At 42.1% G+C, this 20,539-nt stretch overlaps 1 protein-coding gene across 1 annotated transcript in view; it reads right to left on the reverse strand.

The window, feature by feature from the left end:
* ATP10D (ATPase phospholipid transporting 10D (putative)) overlaps positions 1 to 20,539 on the reverse strand; it is a 452,340-nt gene that overhangs the window by 54,583 nt on the left and 377,218 nt on the right. Inside the window, exons 16-17 of the mRNA XM_053703992.1 lie at positions 8,278 to 8,581; positions 7,709 to 7,785 (exon numbers count right to left, since the gene is read on the reverse strand). Coding sequence (XP_053559967.1) covers positions 7,709 to 7,785; positions 8,278 to 8,581 — 381 coding nt within the window. The remainder of the gene's footprint in view (positions 1 to 7,708; positions 7,786 to 8,277; positions 8,582 to 20,539) is intronic.

Below are 20,539 nucleotides of genomic sequence, written 5' to 3' on the forward strand. Positions count from 1 at the left end.
CGGAGTAGATCATTGAAGATACCATTCAAAGACCACCTTCTGCACAGGTACAAAAAGTAGCCCGATGCAACTCCTTAAAAATAGTATCTAATCTCCAAAAGGAGCATCAAAGTGACTCACTGGCCTGAACGCAGTCAGAGACCTCAAGAAAACTGAACGCCCGGAAGCTCAATGAGCCTCCAGAGCAGAGGAAGCAAACAGGGCCCAGAAACTGTCCCAACAAGAACCAGCTAGGAAGACCCTTCTCCAGATCAACCCAGAGGAAAAGGGTGAACCCTGGGAGGATAGAGTACCAGGACGAAACTAGCTCTTCCCGACAAAAAAAGAGGGTCCTCCCCACCGAAGATAGATAACGAGGAACCAACTACGTGCTGAAGGAGAGCACCGTAACCTCTCACGGCAAGGCCAAGCGAACTCTCGCAAACCGCCTCAGAAGAATGAGATTCGATGACGCAAAAAGGGGACCCTGACCTAGCAGATCCCTGCGACAAGGTAACCTCCATGGAGGCGAAGCCTCTAAACCGCAATCTTGCGGATACCAACGGAGCAATCAGTCTCACTGACACCTACTCATCACTCGGGGATATGGTAGGAGAAGAAAAAAGGTTGAATCAGACCTCCAAAGCATCACTAAGGATCCATTAGCTCTGCCTGAGGATCCCTGAACCACGACCCATTAAAGGGACACAGAACCCAAATTTTTTCTTTTGTGATTCAAATAGAGCATGCAATTTTAAGCAACTTTCTAATTTACTCCTATTATCAAATTTTCTTCATTCTCTTGGTATTTTTATTTGAAAAGCAAGAATGTAAGTTTAGATGCCGGCCCATTTTTGGTGAACAACCTGGGTTGTCCTTGCTGATTGGATAGCACCAATAAACAATTGCTGTCCATGGGTCTGAACTACAAATTGACTGGCTCCTTAGCTTAGATGCCTTCTTTTTCAAATAAAGATAACAAGAGAACAAAGAAAAAATGATAAAAGGAGTAAATTAGAAAGTTGCTAAAAATTGCATGCTCTATCTAAATCACAAAAGAAAAAAATTGTGTTAAGTGTCCCTTTAATGGGCCACCTGGGATAGGCACGCACGTCCTGAAATTCTCGAACGGTGTCCCCATTCAAAAACAAACATCCAAAAACCTTTGGATAGGGACCTAATCTCTAGATTCAGGGAATGATAGGAGGGAAACATCCATCCCTGAGGACAGCACTCAGAGAGTGGATCGCTGACAACAAGCAGAAGTAGGCCTTGATTAGAGTCTATACACTGGGATGAACCCAGAAGACCAAAAACTCAGAGCAAAAATGCTTGCCCTAGGAAACATAAGAATAGTCGGAAGGAGACCATGGTTCCCATATAGGATACGCTCTCTCCAACCGACAGGCTAGTGACTGAAGTCAAAAACCGCCCGTGAGAGCTAAGAGAAATGTCCCTCAAATTTATCAGAATCCTCCATAATAATATAAATTATAGAAAAAATAACTGGCACCTTATACCTGGGGCACTCACCACATCCTATGACCCAGACAGCTAGAGAAACTTGCTCCTCGTCGCAGACAATCGATCAGGAATAGGAAATAGAGAAACGTGACCACTCCCGGTCACACGGTGCATCATGCAGGACCGCCCCTGCTAAGGAAAAGCGTGCCAGTTTAATAAAACTGTGCAGCTCTCAAATAAGAATAAGAAAATAAATATAACCTGTACGTTCCATATCAGCCTATGAGCCCAAACGTCCTACACATAAAGCAGTCGAAACCACATTATAAATATGATTAAAACCCCCCACTGTTCAATAATCCCCTTCAGGATTCCATAAAGATAAAAAGAAGTCCCACTGTGACCCTGTCTTCTATCGTTAACATATGTATATATATATATATATATAAAATTAAATGATCTTATCGGAATCTATGCTGTGGAAAAGAAAACATGGTCCTTCAAGTTTGACAGACTGTAGAGTTGCTTCTGACATGGACTTGAGTGAAGAAAAGCAGGCAGCGAAACTCGTCAACGCAAATTGCTTAGGAGCTGTTAATATGAGTCTGGATGGGCTCGCAGAAAGACTCTCCCTGCATCTCCAGACTCTTTCATCAATACTCTCACTGAGAGGCTGACAAGACTACTTAAAACTCCAGTCTCATCTCGAAGGGTAGATACCCTTCCTAAGGAACTACTCTGTAATCTTCTGACACTTCTCTGCCAACCTCTTGTGACGAAAGGCAAAGAATGACTGGGGGATGAGGAAAGTGGGGGATGTACTCAAGCCTTTGGCTGGGGTGGAAAATTTAGGTTTTCCATCTAAAGGGGAAGAGAGTCCACGGCTTCTTTCATTACTTGTGGGAAACAAATACCCAAGCTCCAGAGTACACTGAATGAAAAATGGGAGGGCAAAAAGGCAGACCCTAATCACAGGGCACCACAGCCTGCAAAACCTCTCCCCCAAAAACCACTTCCACAGAAGCAAAAACGTCAATTTTGTAAAACTTTGTAAAGGTATATAAGGAGAACCAGGTAGCCTCCTTACAAATCTGCTCCATAGAGGCCTCATTCTTGAAGGCCCAAGAAGAATCCACAGCTCTAGTGGAATGCCCCGCTGTCTAGTAGGCCAAGCGAATCATGCTCCTCAACCAAAAGGACAAAGAAGTAGCAGAGGCCTTCTGGCCCTTACGCTTCCCTGAATACACCACAAACAGAGATGTAGACTGTCTGAAATCCTTAGAAGAAAGGGACCCTGTTCCAGCAGATCCCTGAGACAGGGTAACCTCCAAGGAGGAGAGGATGACATCCGCACCAGATCTGCTAACCACATCCTCCGCGGCCATGACGGAGCGATCAGAATAGCCAAAGCTCGCTCCTGCTTGATGCGGGCCACTACACTGAATCCCCAAGGAACCGCTAAGGCATCTATCAGCTCTGCCTGGGGATCCCTTGACCTCGACCCGTATCTGGGTAGCTTGCAATTGAGTCTGGACGCCATGAGATCTATCTCCGGCATTCCCCATCTGAGACAAATCTCTGCAAACACCTCAGGGTGGAGAGACCATTTCCCTGGATGAAAGGACTGCCTGCTGAGAAAGTCTGCTTCCCAGTTGTCCACACCCGGAATGTGGATCGCTGAGAGCGAGCAGTTGTGGGACTCCGCCCATTCCAAAATCCGAGACACCTCCCTCATTGCCAGGGAGCTTCTCGTACCCCTCTGATGGTTAATGTAAGCCACCGAGGTAATGTTGTCGGCCTGGAATCTGTTGAAGCTGAACTACCCCAGAGGAGCCCACACCTTCAGAGCATTGTATATTGCTCGAAGTTCCAGAATGTTTATCGGGAGGAGAGACTCCTCCCGGGTCTATTTTCCTTGTGCCATACTGGCACCCGAAACAGCTCCCCATCCTGCCAGACCCGCGTCCGTGGTCACTATCCCAGGGACAGTTGTTCTGGACGGATCCACCAAGAGAGGAAGTTCCGAGTCCGAACTTCCAAGGATATCTACTGTGATAGATCTGAATGATCGCCATTCCACTGCCTCAACATGCACAACTGAAGAGGTCTGAGACGGAACCTGGCGAATGGAATGACATCTATGCTGGAAACCATGAGTCAGATCACCTCCATACATAGGGCTACCGAGGGACTTGAGGAGGACTGAAGAGCCAGACAGGACGACGCAATCTTCCTGCATTGCTGCTCTGTGAGAAATATCTTCATGGCTATAGAGTCTATTATCGTGCCCAGGAAATCTACCCTGTTGCTGGGAACCAGGAAACTCTTTCCCGAGTTGATCCTCTAACCGTGAGATTGGAGTAGGAGAAGAAGGGCCCTCGAGTGATCCTGTGCTAGACTGAACGACGGCACCTGGACTAGGATGTTGTCCAGATAGGGCGCCACAGCAATGCCTCTGGATCTGGCCACTTCAAGTAGCGCCCCCAGAACCTTCATGAAGACACTCGGGGCCGTCGTCAGACCAAAAGGAAGGGCCACAAACTGGAAGTGTTGGTCCAGAAATGCAAATCTCAGGAAGTGATCCCTGTGGATTGGTACATAAAAGGTAAGCATCCTTCAAGTCTATTGTTGTCATAAACTGTCCCTCTTGAACTAGGGACAGAATAGATCTGATAGTTTCCATTTTGAATGATGGAACAGTCAGAAACTTGTTTAAACACTTTAGGTCTAGAATCGGGCTGAACGTCTTTAGGACCACAAAAAGGTTTCAGTAATACCCTAGACCCCTCTCTGCCGGGGGTACTGGTACAATAACTCCTAGAGAAGAGAGATCCCTCTCTAGAAAAGCTTTTCTCTTTTCTGGTCAAACAGACAGATTTGATAAGAGGAATCTGCCCCTTGGAGGATGAGATCTGAATCCTATCCTGTACCCTTGGGCGACAACCTCCAGAACCCAAGGGTCCTGAACCTCCTGCAACCAGGCTTCTGAGAAGAGAGATAACCTGCCCCCTACTTGGTCCAGAGACCGGTCGGGGGCCGCCCCTTCATGCTGATTTTGACTCAGCTGGCTTCTTGTTCTGCTTGGACTTACTCCAAGACTGAGCTGGCTTCCAAGTTCCCTTGGACTGATCCGCTTTCGTGGCGGGCTGCTGGCGTTGGGCCTTGTCCGCACGAAATGGACGAAAGGTAGAACCCTTAGGCATAGCCTTCTTATCCTGCGGTAGAAAAGCACCCTTGCCTCTCGTAACCGTGGATATGATCGAATCCAATCCTGGACCGAACAGAATCTTTTCTTGAAAAGGTAGGGACAACAATCTCGATTTTACCCACAGGGCCCTGCAAGCTAAAACAGAAAAACCTGATATCTTCGCATTCAGGTGAATAATTTGCATATTGGCGTCACAAATTAAAGAATTGGTGACCTTCAACGCCCTCTTTTCCTGTATCTCGTCCATGGAAGTCTCCCCCTCGACCATATCACACAGGGATTCACACCAATATGTTGCAGTTCCAGCAACCACGGTTACAGCCACTGCCGGTTGAAAAACAAACCCCGCTGAAACATCTTTAACATGTTTTCAAACTTTTCCATGGGCTCGATTTGCGAGTGTAGAAATGGCACCATCCACTTTAGGGACAGTCCCCCATAGCTCGAGCTGAGAGTCCGGAACGGGGCACAGTTTCTTAAAGGAAGAAGGGGAAAAGGAAGAACCTAACCGCTCCCATTCATTCTTAATAATATTAGCCATCTTAACGGCAACCGGGACGGTCTGAGGTACCACCCTGTCCTCATAGACTTTATCAAGTTTAGGAATCGAAGGTACCTCCAGAAGCTTTGGTTCCAGAACCTTAAGAGTAGCAAGCACTTGCTTCAGCAAAAAGCAAATTCTCCATCCTAAACCTAAAGTCAGGCTCCTCCGCAGCCGGAGGCCTAGATGACACGGATTCCGACCCAGAAGGGGCCTCCTCCGAAGAGTCGGATTGGGCCTCATCAGCAGATAACGCCTCTGATATTTCCATAGGCGTAGAGAAACCCTGGGCCGGACAGCCAAGATGCGTCCTACGCTTGTGCTTAGTAGAACGTGGTAAAGCATGGATCACCTTCGATACCGCAGTTTGCAGTTGATCCGCAAAATCTGACGACCAACAAAGCTCTCCCGTAGGAGTAATGGTTGGACCCTGGGGGGCTGCATGTGCAACAGGAGATGGATGGGCACCTTTATAACCTCCAATGGCCGGGGCACTCACCACCTCCTATGACCCGGACTACAGAAACCGCTTAGTCTCTTGCGCCACCAGTCAAGTAGAGAAAGATGCCTAGGCCACACCTTGTGACATGGAGTGCCTCGCAGCACCGCCCCTGCACTAGGGAAAAAAATGTGCCAAAACTGCCGTGCAAATAATCCCGGAAGAAAACCTATCAGTTCCAACACTGCCAGAGCCTCATCTCGCACATAATGCAGCATGACACAATAAACAATATTATGTATAAACCTCCCTGTTCAATAATCCCCCTTCCAGGAATATTAACCATTGATTCTATAAAGATGTCACACTGTGACCCTGTCTTCTCCATTATCATTATGAATAAAATAAAATTAAACAATCTTACCAGAATCTATGCCATGGAACAGGAACATTCAAGTGTGACAGGTTAGTAGCATCGCTCCTGACATGGACTTGAGTGCAGAAAGCAGGCAGCAAAACTTGTCAACGCCGATTGTTTATGGAGCTGTTAATATGAGTCGGGATGGTTTCGCAGAAAGACTCTCCCTGCATCTCCGGACTCTAACTTTCGCCCAGGCTCTCACTGAGAGGCTGACAGGACTATTTAAAACTCCAGTCCCATTCCGAAGAGTACTACCCTCCAAAAGAGACTACTTCAAATCTTCCGACACTTCTCTGTCATCCTCCTGTGACAAAAGGCAAAGAATGACTAGGGGATGAGGAAGTGGGGGAGGTATTTAAGCCTTTGGCTGGGGTGTCTTTGCCTCCTCTTGGTGGCCAGGTTCAGTATTTCCCACAAGTAAGGAATGCAGCTGTGGACTCTTCCCATATTAAGAAGGAAATACTATTATATAGTAAAATAAATAATATTTAAGAACATGAGATATAATATATATATATATATATATATATATAAAATTATATTATATTGCAGTGCTGCACTTTAGATTAATACTGATTTGACTAAACATGCCCATTTGTTTGCTGTTGTTACTCAAAGCATATGCCATTACTTTTTATTTCTTTTTACATACAAATTCTAAGGAGCCCAGTATTCCTTAGTTTAAGCTAAATGTAAAAGCTAAATGCATTACAAATATGGAGCAGAAAGATGTGAGTGGTAGTCAATAGGGTCAAATCACTACTGTTTGTGTGTTGCTGGCAACCAAAGAAGTAAAATAATGTATTTGCATATTACTGGCTAAAAAGTAAAATAACAGCTCATACATTGGTGGATCAAGAGTTGGGGCCTTTGGGGGGACATTGTGTGGCCACTCCTACCATTGTGCCATCACCTAGGGACTGCACAGTAGTTTGGTTGAAAACAGCTGGCAACCCTAAATGCAGTCCCTGCAATGGTGAAACTGCTTCTGTGTGAGTCAGTTTATTGGATGAAAAATTTAGTTTAGAACTGTCCAGTCAGTTTTAGTTTCTAAAATGTGTAGCATAATTATTTATGCTAATTAGCAGGGTCAGAATTTTTTACAGAAAGGAGCCCAATGTCCTATGGTTAGTTTGCTTAAAGTATGCAAATATGTATCTGGCTGTTACTCTTTGGTTAATGAAAACAATAACTAGAGACCATTTGAATATGAGATACTTTTAATAATAAGCATAAAAAGGGAAGCTATGTAAATGTATTCCTATTTAAACAAACAAATGCAGCTCAGACTGTTATGCTACAGGAAAGTTCTTCTCTGTGAAAGGCACATGTTGAGCAAAAAGAAGCTGCTTCTTGGGTGGTAACTAGCCATAGAACAAGCTATTGTGCTATTGTTCGTTCCCAGGTTGAGCGCTTCCCTCTCTTTATTTAAACAAATGCAGCTTGTTCAGAGTCCCTTTAGATGCTTAGAATTATCAAACCACAACTGTAGATTGTGCTCTACAAGCAGTGAAAACATAGCTACATTTAATCAGAAGCTATAACAACACATTTCTTTGCTTACACCATTCTGAAATACTCTCTCTCTCTCTGTTTACCATACAACTATGATTTAAAAACAAAACAAAGCAAAACGCCTTTTAAAAAAAAAAATACCTGCATGCCCTCTTGGCCTGATATTCCCACTCCAATGTCAGCAACTTGGATCATACTTACGTCATTGGCACCATCACCTTGTAACAAAAATGCAAAAAAAAAGCTATTTTATAAATGTATGAAATATTTATCAAAAACAAAGTATACATTATTTTATAGATGATTATTTAATACACTTTTAAAAAAAGTAGGAGATTTTCACTAGTCCAAGACAAGTTAAGAACTTGCCAGGGAAGAGTGAGGGGGAAAAAAAAAAAGATTCTCTCTTTTAAATTGAGTAGACCAGTAACTTTTCTCCCCTAGTAAATAGTAGAGATATTTTCCCAGACCTGTGTGTGTATATAGTAAGCACACACACAAATACATAGTGTATAAGGAAAACTTACATGAATCCACTAGTAATGAAAAAAAAAAACTAAAAATTTGAAGACAAAAAATGTTAGCTTTTCTCCAACTCTAATGCTAGTAACTTTGTATCCCTGAAATTACAGTGATATGTTTGTGCTTATTTATCGGTATATATTACACATACATATATTTCTAAAATAAATAAGAAAAAATCATCTCACCAATTGCCAATGTCATAATTTGCTGATTATTTCTGACAAGTTTAACCACTTTGCTTTTCTGAAGAGGTGTCGCCCGACAGCAAATTACAGCTCTACATCTTCCGGTAAGAGAAATAAATTTGCTCTGTAGGCTCTCGTGCATTGCAAACTCCAGCGTTTTTCCATCTATTACCAAACCAAAATGCTGTTCTAAGGTATTACAACGGCCACCGTGAAAGCCTCTTTTCTTTTTTGATGCTGTATTCTGTGATATGCAGCTTTCAATGTCATCAATAATATTGTTCATCAGGGCCTCACATGCTTCCTGCAGAGAAAATAAGAGTTCATTCAGAAAACATTCTAAGCAGCCCCCAGTAACAGCACTAGAGTGTATTTACACAAAATACCTACAATTTACGCACCATGTGTAATAATTCGTCATTACACCTGAACAGAAATTGCACATTTATACTTTTATTTTGTAGTTCCTGAAGTTTTTACATCAAATAAAACCCCATAATTTAAGCTTACTTGATAAATTAATTTATTTCATGGTGGTGAGAGTCTACGATTCATTACTCCAGGAAGCTTCGCCGCAACTAGGAGCAGGCAAAGAATCCCAAACCCCAAGAGCTCTATAAAAAAACCTCCCACCTCATGGGTAAACTAATCTGATATATAGCCAAGCAAGAGAGTTAGGACAAATGTAATAAGAGAAAATAGGAGCAGGGAAAAAAAAGATGAGCACAAAACTAAACCACCACAAGAAAACAAACAGGGTGGGGTCTTGTGGACTCTCACCACCATAAAAGAAATTAATTAATAAAGGTGAAAATAAATTATGGTTTTTTTTTTTTTTCATACAGGTGGTGAGAGTCCACAATCCATTACTCCTGAGAACTAATACCCAAGATGTGGAATCCACACTTAATGAAAAATAAGGGCGTGATAAAAATAGCATGTATTTTTCATAGAGAAAGCTAAATCCACAACCCAAATAGAATCATTTTTTTTATTTATTTTTTATTTATATGCACTTAAAATGACTTGCAGGCACAAAACAAAAAATTATGCTGAGACTACTGCCTGAATGACTTTCCGACCAAAGACTGCCTCAGAAGTAGCAAAAACATCAAAATGGTAGAATTTAGTAACAATATGCAAAGAAGACCAAGTAGCTGACTTGCAAATTTGGTCAACAGAAACTTCATACTTGAAAGCCCAAGAAGTCCCGACAGTTCTTGTAGAATGGGCAGTAATCCGTTTAGGGGTGGAGGTTGTCACCTCCAAGTAAGCTTTATGGATCAAAAGTTTCAACCAAGAAGCCAAAAGAAATGGCAGTAGCTTGCTGTCATCTTTTGGAACCAGAAAAATGGACAATCTAGAAGTTTGTCTGAAAACCTTAGTAGCATTAACATAATACGTCAAGGCTCTAACATCATCCAAATTCTGGAGAAGCCTTTGTGAAGAATTCTTAGGGTTAGGAAACAAAGAAGGGACAACAATTTCAAAGAGCAGACAATTATAAAACTCTTCTAGCAGAAGAGATAGCCAAAAGAAAAAAAAAAAAACTTTCCAAGAAAGAAGCTCAATATCCATCTTATGCATAGGCTCAAACAGGAGTCTGCATGAACCTTCGACACCAAATTTAGATTCCAAGGATGAAAAATTGGCTTAATAACAGGCTTAATACGGGCCAAAGCCTGAACAAAACCATAAATATCATGGACATTGGCAATATTCCTATGAACAAAAACAGAAAGAGCAGAAATCTGCCACTTCAAAGAACTGGATGATAGGCCATCCTGTAAAAACTGCATAATCCTAGGCATTCTGAAAGAATGAAAGGAAAAACCATGATCCAAACACCAAGAAATAAAGGCCATCCAGACCTTATGATAAATTTTCCTTGTCACAGGCTTACAAGCCTGCATCAAATTCTCAACCACAGAATCTGAAAAACCTATATGTCTAAGAAGTAACAGTTCAAACTCAAAGCCATCAAGCTTTGAATTGAAATACGGCTATAAAAACAGACCTCTTGACAGAAGGTATGGCCGCAGAGGAAAAGGCCAAGGCAGGCATCTGGACATCTGAACCAGATCTGCATACCAAACCCTGCAAAGCAAAGCTGGAGCAGCCAGAATTACTGATAATTATTCTTGCCTGATCTTGGAAATTACTCTGGGAAGAAGAACTAGAGGAGGGAACACATAGGCAAGCTGAAAGGACCAATGAGCTACTAGAGCATCAACAAACCCATCCTGAAGCTCCCTGGACCTCGCAAAGAACCTGAGAAGTTTGTTGTTTAAACGAGAAGCCATCAGATCTATTTCTGGGAGAACCCAAAGATCCACAATCAGAAAGAAAACATTCTGATGGAGAGATCATTCCCCTGGATGCAGAGATTGACAACAGAGCAAACCTGCTTCCTAGTTGTTCACTCCTGAAATATGAATAGCAGAAAACAATAATTGGTTTCTGCTAATGAGAAAATTCAAGACTGCGAGTTCCCCCTTGATGACTGATATAGGCCACTGCTGTGACATTGTCTGATTGAAAACTGAGAAAAGACTACCTTTTCAACTGGAGGAGTGGCTCGGCTTACTCCAACAGTTAAACTAAATAAGTTTGAGACACATATAAATGTTCATCAATTTGTGAGAAAACTCATGTTAAAAAAGGTGCTACCTTAAACATCCATTAGATCAAAATAATGTGATGGGAAATTCTTATGAGAGCAATACCCAGAATAAATTTGTGCATACTGAGTTAAAACCACAATTTCACTTATATTCAACGCAAGAAAAAGGAAAAAAATGGAGTTATTTGAATAATTGGTAGTGAAAGATATAGTGAGATGTAGAACCAATGATTGATTGATTTTGTCAGATTGTAAAGTATTCTGAGAGAAATATTTAAAAAAATCTTCAAGAAGACACCAATATTATTATAAAGCCTGCAGATAAGGAGGGGGGATAGTTACAAATAAAGACTACTACCTCAACAAAGCTAAGACACTATTAGGTGATATTACAACTTATAAATAATTAAAATGAGATCCTTTAAGAGCAGACTTAATTCTGCTAAGAAGACATTTAGAGAAAGCCAGGGAGTAAGGCATTTTGAACAAAAAAGAATTTGATTTTATTTATCCTAAGTATCCTAGAGTTCCAATTTTTTACTTTTTGCCGGAAATACATACATGTTTGGAGAATCCCGCTGGCCGTCCCATAATATCAGGGATCAAATCAATTACGTCAAACTTGGTCACAATATGTGGACAGCTTTTTGCAGAAATATGTCAAAAACCTTCCCTCTTATTTAAAAGACTCAACACAAGTTTTGCAGATAATGCAAGGAATAAAAGTAGGGACTGAATTACTAATAGCGACATGTGAAGTCAGTTTACTCTACACCAGTATTAAACATACGTTAAGTTTGGCAGCAGTTGAGCACTTTTTAGGGGAAGACCCGAATATGGAAAAGGATCAAATAGAATTTATTCTTGAAAGCATTCAGTTCATTTTGAAGGATATTTTTTTTTTCTTTTAAATGGGAAACTATATATTCAAATTACAGGCACAGCTATAGGTAGCATGATTCGCACCAAGCTATGCAAATCTGTTTATAGGAAAATGGGAGAAGATTTCCTAAATTCCTGTGGCTTGGTTGAGAACCTCGTACTATATAAAAGATATAGCGACAACATACTAGTTTAATGGAAGGGAGATGAAGATTCTCAAAGAATTCTTTGGGGAGATTAAAAGAAAATAAGTGTGTGAAAAGTGGTGGGAGGATAAACTAACACCCATACTCTCTCGCAAACCCGATCACATTTTCTCTAGTGCACTAACTGAACATGAAATAACGTAATTTATGCTTACCTGATAAATTTATTTCTCTTGTAGTGTGTTCAGTCCACGGGTCATCCATTACTTATGGGATATATTCTCCTTCCCAACAGGAAGTTGCAAGAGGATCACCCAAGCAGAGCTGCTATATAGCTCCTCCCCTCACATGTCATATCCAGTCATTCGACCGAAACAAGACGAGAAAGGAGAAACTATAAGGTGCAGTGGTGACTGGAGTTATAATTTTAAAATTTAGAACCTGCCTGAAAAAGACAGGGCGGGCCGTGGACTGAACACACTACAAGAGAAATAAATTTATCAGGTAAGCATAAATTATGTTTTCTCTTGTTAAGTGTGTTCAGTCCACGGGTCATCCTTTACTTATGGGGTACCAATACCAAAGCTAAGTACACGGATGATGGGAGGGACAAGGCAGGAACATTAAACAGAAGGAACCACTGCCTGTAGAACCTTTCTCCCAAAACCAGCCTCCGAAGAAGCGAAAGTGTCAAATTTGTAAAATTTGGAAAAAGTATGAAGTGAAGACCAAGTTGCAGCCTTGCAGATCTGTTCAACAGAGGCCTCATTCTTAAAGGCCCAGGTGGAAGCCACAGCTCTAGTGGAATGAGCTGTAATTCTTTCAGGAGGCTGCTGTCCAGCAGTCTCATAGGCTAAACGTATTATGCTACGAAGCCAAAAAGAGAGAGAGGTAGCCGAAGCCTTTTGACCTCTCCTCTGTCCAGAGTAAACGACAAACAGAGAAGAAGTTTGTCTAAAATCTTTAGTTGCCTGTAAGTAGAACTTCAGAGCACGGACCACGTCTAGATTATGCAAAAGACGTTCCTTCTTTGAAGAAGGATTAGGACATAATGATGGAACAACAATCTCTTGATTGATATTCCTGTTAGAAACAACCTTAGGTAAAAACCCAGGTTTAGTACGCAGAACTACCTTATCTGAATGAAAGATCAGATAAGGAGAATCACAATGTAAGGCAGATAACTCAGAGACTCTTCGAGCCGAGGAAAAAGCCATCAAAAACAAAACTTTCCAAGATAAAAGCTTAATATCAATGGAATGAAGGGGTTCAAACGGAACACCCTGAAGAACTTTAAGAACCAAGTTTAAGCTCCACGGAGGAGCAACAGCTTTAAACACAGGCTTAATTCTAGCCAAAGCCTGACAAAAGGCCTGGACGTCTGGATGCTCTGCCAGACGTTTGTGTAAAAGAATAGACAGAGCTGAAATCTGTCCCTTTAGCGAACTAGCGGATAAACCCTTTTCTAAACCCTCTTGTAGAAAAGCTAATATCCTAGGAATCCTAACCTTACTCCATGAGTAACTCTTGGATTCGCACCAATATAAATATTTACGCCATATCTTATGGTAAATTTTTCTTGTCACAGGTTTCCGAGCCTGTATTAATGTATCAATAACCGAATCCGAAAACCCACGCTTTGATAGAATCAAGCGTTCAATTTCCAGGCAGTCAGCCTCAGAGAAATTAGGTTTGGATGGTTGAAAGGACCCTGAATTAGAAGGTCCTGCCACAGAGGAAGAGACCATGGTGGACAGGACGACATGTCCACTAGGTCTGCATACCAGGTCCTGCGTGGCCACGCAGGCGCTATCAGAATTACCGATGCCCTCTCCTGTTTGATCCTGGCAATCAGCCGAGGTAGCAACGGAAATGGTGGAAACACATAAGCTATGTTGAAAACCCAAGGGGCTGCTAATGCATCTACCAGCACCGCTCCCGGGTCCCTGGACCTGGATCCGTAACAAGGAAGCTTTGCATTCTGGTGAGATGCCATGAGATCCAGATCCGGTTTGCCCCAACGACGAATCAGTTGAGCAAATACCTACGGGTGAAGTTCCCACTCTCCCGGATGAAAAGTCTGGCGACTTAGGAAATCCGCCTCCCAGTTCTCTACGCCTGGGATGTGAATCGCTGACAGGTGGCAAGAGTGAGACTCTGCCCAGCGAATTATCTTCGAGACTTCCAACATCGCTAGGGAACTCCTGGTTCCCCCTTGATGATTGATGTAAGCCACAGTCGTGATATTGTCCGACTGAAATCTGATGAACCTCAGCTTTGCTAACTGAGGCCAAGCTAGAAGAGCATTGAATATTGCTCTTAATTCTAGAATGTTTATTGGGAGGAGTTTCTCCTCCTGAGTCCACGATCCCTGAGCCTTCAGGGAATTCCAGACTGCTCCCCAGCCTAGAAGGCTGGCATCCGTTGTTACAATCGTCCAATCTGGCCTGCGAAAGGTCATTCCTTTGGACAGATGAACCGGTGACAACCACCAGAGAAGCGAATCTCTGGTCTCCTGGTCCAAATTTAGCAAAGGGGACAGATCTGAGTAATCCCCGTTCCATTGACTGAGCATGCATAGTTGCAGCGGTCTGAGATGCAGGCGCGCAAATGGCACTATGTCCATTGCCGCAACCATTAAGCCGATTACCTCCATGCACTGAGCTACTGATGGGCTTGGAATGGAATGAAGGACACGGCAAGCATTGAGAATCTTTGATAACCTGGACTCCGTCAGGTAAATCTACATCTCTACAGAATCTATAAGAGTCCCTAGAAAAGGAACCCTTGTGAGTGGTAACAGAGAACTCTTTTCCACGTTCCCTTTCCACCCATGCGACCTCAGAAATGCTAGAACTATCTCTGTATGAGACTTTGCATTCTGAAAACTTGACGCTTGTATCAGAATGTCGTCTAGGTACGGAGCCACCGCTATGCCTCGTGGTCTTAGTACCGCCAGAAGTGAGCCCAGAACCTTCGCAAAAATTCTCGGGGCCGTGGCTAACCCAAAGGGAAGAGCCACAAACTGGTAATGCCTGTCTATAAAGGCAAACCTCAGGTACCGATAATGATCTTTGTGAATCGGTATATGAAGGTAAGCATCCTTTAAGTCCACCGTGGTCATATATTGACCCTCTTGGATCATGGGTAGGATGGTTCGAATGGTTTCCATCTTGAACGATGGTACCCTTAGGAATTTGTTTAAGATCTTTAAGTCCAAGATTGGTCTGAAGGTTCCCTCTTTTTTGGGAACCACAAATAGATTTGAGTAAAATCCTTGTCCCTGTTCCGATCGCGGAACTGAGTGGATCACCCCCATGATTAAGAGGTCTTGTAACACATTGTAGAAATGCCTCTCTCTTTACTAGGTTTGTCGATAACCTCGAAAGATGGAACCTCCCTTGTGGAGGAGAGGATTTGAAATCCAGAAGGTATCCCTGAGATATAATCTTTAACGTCCAGGGATCCTGCACATCTCTTGCCCAAGCCTGGGCAAAAAGAGAAAGTCTGCCCCCCACTAAATCCGTCTCTGGATAGGGGGCCCTGACTTCATGCTGTCTTAGGGGCGGGAGTAGGCTTTCTGGCCTGCTTGCCCTTGTTCCATGACTGGTTGCCTTTCCAATCTTGTCTGTAACGAGCAGTAGTTCCTTCCTGATTTGGAGCGGAGGAAGTCGATGCTGCTCCTGCCTTGAAGTTACGAAAGGCACGAAAATTAGACTGTTTGGCCTTTGGTTTGGCCCTGTCCTGAGGAAGGGCGTGGCCCTTACCTCCCGTAATGTCAGCAATAATTTCCTTCAAGCCGGGCCCGAATAAGGTCTGCCCTTTGAAAGGAATGTTAAGTAGTTTAGACTTGGAAGTTACATCCGCTGACCAGGATTTAAGCCAGAGCGCTCTGCGCGCCTGTATGGCGAATCCGGAATTTTTAGCCGTAAGTTTGGTTAGATGTACTACGGCATCTGAAACAAACGCATTAGCTTGCTTAAGGGTTCTAACTTTGCTCAAGGCCTCATCCAACGGCTCTGTGCGAATCGCCTCTTCCAGAGACTCAAACCAGAATGCCGCTGCAGCCGTGACAGGCGCAATGCATGCAAGAGGCTGCAATATAAAACCCTGTTGAACAAACATTTTCTTAAGATAACCCTCTAATTTTTTATCCATTGGATCTGAGAAAGCACAGCTATCCTCCACCGGGATAGTGGTACGCTTGGCTAACGTAGAAACTGCTCCCTCCACCTTAGGGACCGTCTGCCATAAGTATCGTGTGGTGGCGTCTATAGGGAACATTTTTCTAAATATCGGGGGAGGGGAAAAAGGCACACCGGGTCTATCCCACTCCTTACTTATAATTTCTGTAAGTCTTTTTGGTATAGGAAAAACGTCAGTACACACCGGTACCGCATAGTATCTATCCAACCTACACAATTTCTCTGGAATTGCCACCGTGTCGCAATCATTCAGAGCCGCTAATACCTCCCCTAGTAACACACGGAGGTTCTCGAGCTTAAATTTAAAATTTGAAATTTCTGAATCCGGTCTTCCCGGATCAGAACCGTCACCGACAGAATGAAGCTCACCGTCCTCATGTTCTGCAAATTGTGACGCAGTATCAGACATGGCTCTCGTGTCATCAGCGCGCTCTGTCCTTAACCCAGAGCTATCGCGTTTGCCCCTTAATTCGGGCATATTATATAATACTTCTTTCATAACATTAGCCATATCATGTAAAGTGATTTGTAAGGGCCTAGATGTACTAGGTGTCTCAATCCTACGCATCTCCCGAGCGGGAGACGCAGGTACTGACACGTGAGGAGAGTTAGGCGGCATAACTTCCCCCTCGTTGTCTGGTGATAGCTTCTTTATCGGTACAGATTGACTTTTATTCAAAGCAATATCAATACAATTGGTACACATCGTTCTATTGGGCTCCACATTGGCTTTTGAACATGACGAACAAACAGTTTCCTCTGAATCAGACATGTTTAAAACAGACTTAGCAGTGAAAAACTAACAAGCTTGGAAATCACTTTCAATAAGTTTTACAAGCAATATAAAAAACGCTGAAGCGCTTCAAAAATACAGATATAATTAAACAATTCTTAACAAGAAGTGTATTATTAGCAGAGGATTGCACCCATTAGCAAAAGGATGATTAACCCCTCGATACCCAAAACGGATAAAACAGATATCAATTAAGATTTAACGCTTTTAATCACAGTCAGCACACTGTCACAGATCTGCTGTGACCGATTACCTCCCTCACAAATGAAATTTGCAGACCCCTGAGCTCTCTAGAGACGTCCTGGATCAAGGAGGAAGAAGCAGAAAGACTGTGCAATAATTTTAACTGCGCAACAAGGCGCTAAAACAAGGGCCCTCCCACTCCAATCACAACAGTGGGAGCCCTGATATAACGGTTTCCATGCAGAAAAAAATGTTAACCATGTGGAAAAAATCATGCCCAAAGTGATTTATCACCAAAGTACCTCACAAAAAAACGAATAACATGCCAGTAAACGTTTTATTAAAAAACAACATTTTTCAATGTCATGCAAAGCTATCACTAAGCCTGCTACCAGTCGCTACCACTGCAGAGAAGGCTTAAGTATTATTTCAGTGTTAACAGTATTTTCTCAGTCAAATTCTAGTCCCTAGAATATAACTCGACTGCGCATACATTTATCAGCCTGATACCAGTTGCTACCACTGCATTTAAGGCTGTACTTACATCATACGGTAACAGCAGTATTTTCTTAGTCAATTCCATTCCCAGAAAATAAAGTACTGCACATACCTCATTTGCGGAGGACCCCGCATGCTATTCCCAGTTTCTGAAGTTACCCCACTCCTCAGAATGTCGAGAACAGCCAGTGGATCTTAGTTACGCCTGCTAAGATCATAGATAAAAAACGCAGGCAGAGATAGAAAAACAGCACACTCCGGTGCCATTTAAAATAACAAACTTTTGATTGAAGAATAGCTAAGTAAAAACTCCAGCTCCTCTCGCGACCTCCTTCTTTGTTGAGGGTTGCAAGAGAATGACTGGGTATGACATGTGAGGGGAGGAGCTATATAGCAGCTCTGCTTGGGTGATCCTCTTGCAACTTCCTGTTGGGAAGGAGAATATATCCCATAAGTAATGGATGACCCGTGGACTGAACACACTTAACAAGAGAAATATAGGTATAGATAAATGCAGAAAAATATATATAGGAATATCTATAACAGAGCTTTCCAAACTTTTCATGTTGGCGACACACTTTTTAGACCTACATAATTTTGCGACACAGTAATTCAGTTGTACTAGCAAAAACTTGTTTTAAGAGATACGGACACATACATCAATTATATAATAACAAAATGTATTTACAAGTAACAAGTTTAATAACACCAATAGCTACTTACTATTTAATGGGATGTATGAGGTTGATAGGATGAACAAGGTTTCTGAATATTTTGTGGAATATTAGATAAAGACACTCACATTTCATCATCAAGCATTTTTAAGCTTCCACTTCCTATCCATATATCAAGAGCAGGAGCAGCAATGCACTACTTGGAACTAGCTGCAAAGAAACCAACACTTTGACTTCTGACTTCAGCTCAGCGTTTAAGCTGCTGCCCTCAGAGCCCTGCGAGTCTGACTAACTGACTACTGCCCGCGCTGCAAACACACTGCTGTCCCACTCACTGACTACACATGCAGTCACGAGCCGATTGAGGAGTCTACACGTGCAGTCACGAGCTGATTGAGGAGCCTACACGTGCAGTCAGGAGCGAATGTGCCACCAATGGGAATAGTTTCAGTTCTCGCTAAGCTGCACCAATAGGTTAAGATGATCTGTGACCCACTAGGTATCAATCACGTGTCAACCATGTGATATGCGTAGCACACAGGTGGAAAGTCGGAAACAAAAAAAATGTAAAAATAATTTTAAATTCAAAAAAATTTGTGCTGAAGCAGGGACACACCTACACACTGCCGCCGACACACTAATGTGTCACGACACACAGTTTGGAAAGCACTGATCTATAAATACATAGAACATATTACCCTATGAGAAAAACATTGGAGTGTGAAATATTTACAGTAAAACACTTATTAAATATGAATATTGCATAAATATGATTTAAAAAAATGTCAGCTACTTGACTGCAAAGAGCTCCAATGCGCGCGCACACACACACAGATATATATATATACATATATACAAACATACATATGTAAGTATGTGTTTATACTAACACCTGAGACTTTATAAAACTTTTTTATGAATTTTTTAAAATAATTTTTTATAGTGTTTTGTGCAACTTTTTTGTCGAACATAACAGTTAACCACAGCTCTGAGATTGCGCTATCCTGACGCTCAATAAATTAAATTGCAATCAAGCAAACGTTCTAACTTGAGCGAAACAGTTTGCACCACTTGTAATCTAGCCCTGAGTGGGATATAAACAACATGAATGAACATTTGTTTAATTAAAAGGCACAGGTGAGTAATGTGACAGATTTGTTGAGGAGGTAAACAACCACCAGATTGGTTTGCAAATTACCTTTACAAGCAGTGTGTTTGGTATTGTATATTTGGGCTGGAAGAAGATGAAGTTACCCGGAAAATCAAATCAAAAGGTATATAGGAAAGCAGAGAGAGTCTAAAGTATCAGCTGAGAGCTAATGCTATAAGTAGTGATGATCTATCATCTGGTCCCTCACAAAAGGTTTTGAATAACAGGGACCATAAATTAAGAACTAGGTTTATAAATACATACAGTAGACAAACTACCCAAGTGTACAACATCATCTGCAAACATTGACATTTTTAGAGTTATGATTATTGGTTAAGGGATTTGTTAGCCAATGGATGTGATTTTATCTCAAAGTGAAAAAACTTGCTTCTAGGGAAGCAAGAGTATGTATTAGGGAGCATATTGATTATAAAGAACAAGAAAATCCTTGCTTACATGTAGCTTGTTTCAGTTCATGATAAAAAATGTGATACAGTTTGCTGGTCCGTTATAGAACACGGTGGGAACCCTATGGCTCTCTTGCTCAGGGTGGAAGCCTCTTGTATTTTCCTTTTGAGGATGATGTAAAGGTCATGATTCAATGCACAGATAATAAATCAAACAGTTAATGTATAAGCAGTCAATTGCTTTTAGAGAACACATATAACTGCAGGCCAGCTAAGGCCACTAAAAACATAATATTATATTATATTATTGCTTAACATATTGTTCACAGTGTTGTAATAAAAAGTTAGTTCTGTGAAAGGGAGCAAAAAGCTGTGAGCAAGCCACAATTGTCTCTCTGAAACCATGCAGGCAGAGAGAGATGAAGACTGAAAGTTTTGTTCAGTGTTGCTTTTGGGTATCATTACAGTGTTGAACCTGGACTGTTCCTGCTGCAATGAGACTAGGCTGAACATCTAGACTAAGCATCTTCTACAAAGTGTTTGTCACCTGATGAGATGAAGTTCCTCCTGTGTGTGATGACTGTTTATTTTCTTATCTGCGAAAGTATGCCATCTTTAACAACGAACAAGCCATAAACAAGTGTAGTTAAAGGGACAGTCTAGTCAAAATAAACTTGCACGATTCAGATAAGGTATGCAAT

The sequence above is a fragment of the Bombina bombina genome, chromosome 2 (assembly GCF_027579735.1).
Source record: "Bombina bombina isolate aBomBom1 chromosome 2, aBomBom1.pri, whole genome shotgun sequence".
In the NCBI taxonomy this organism is placed as follows: Eukaryota; Metazoa; Chordata; class Amphibia; order Anura; family Bombinatoridae; genus Bombina; species Bombina bombina.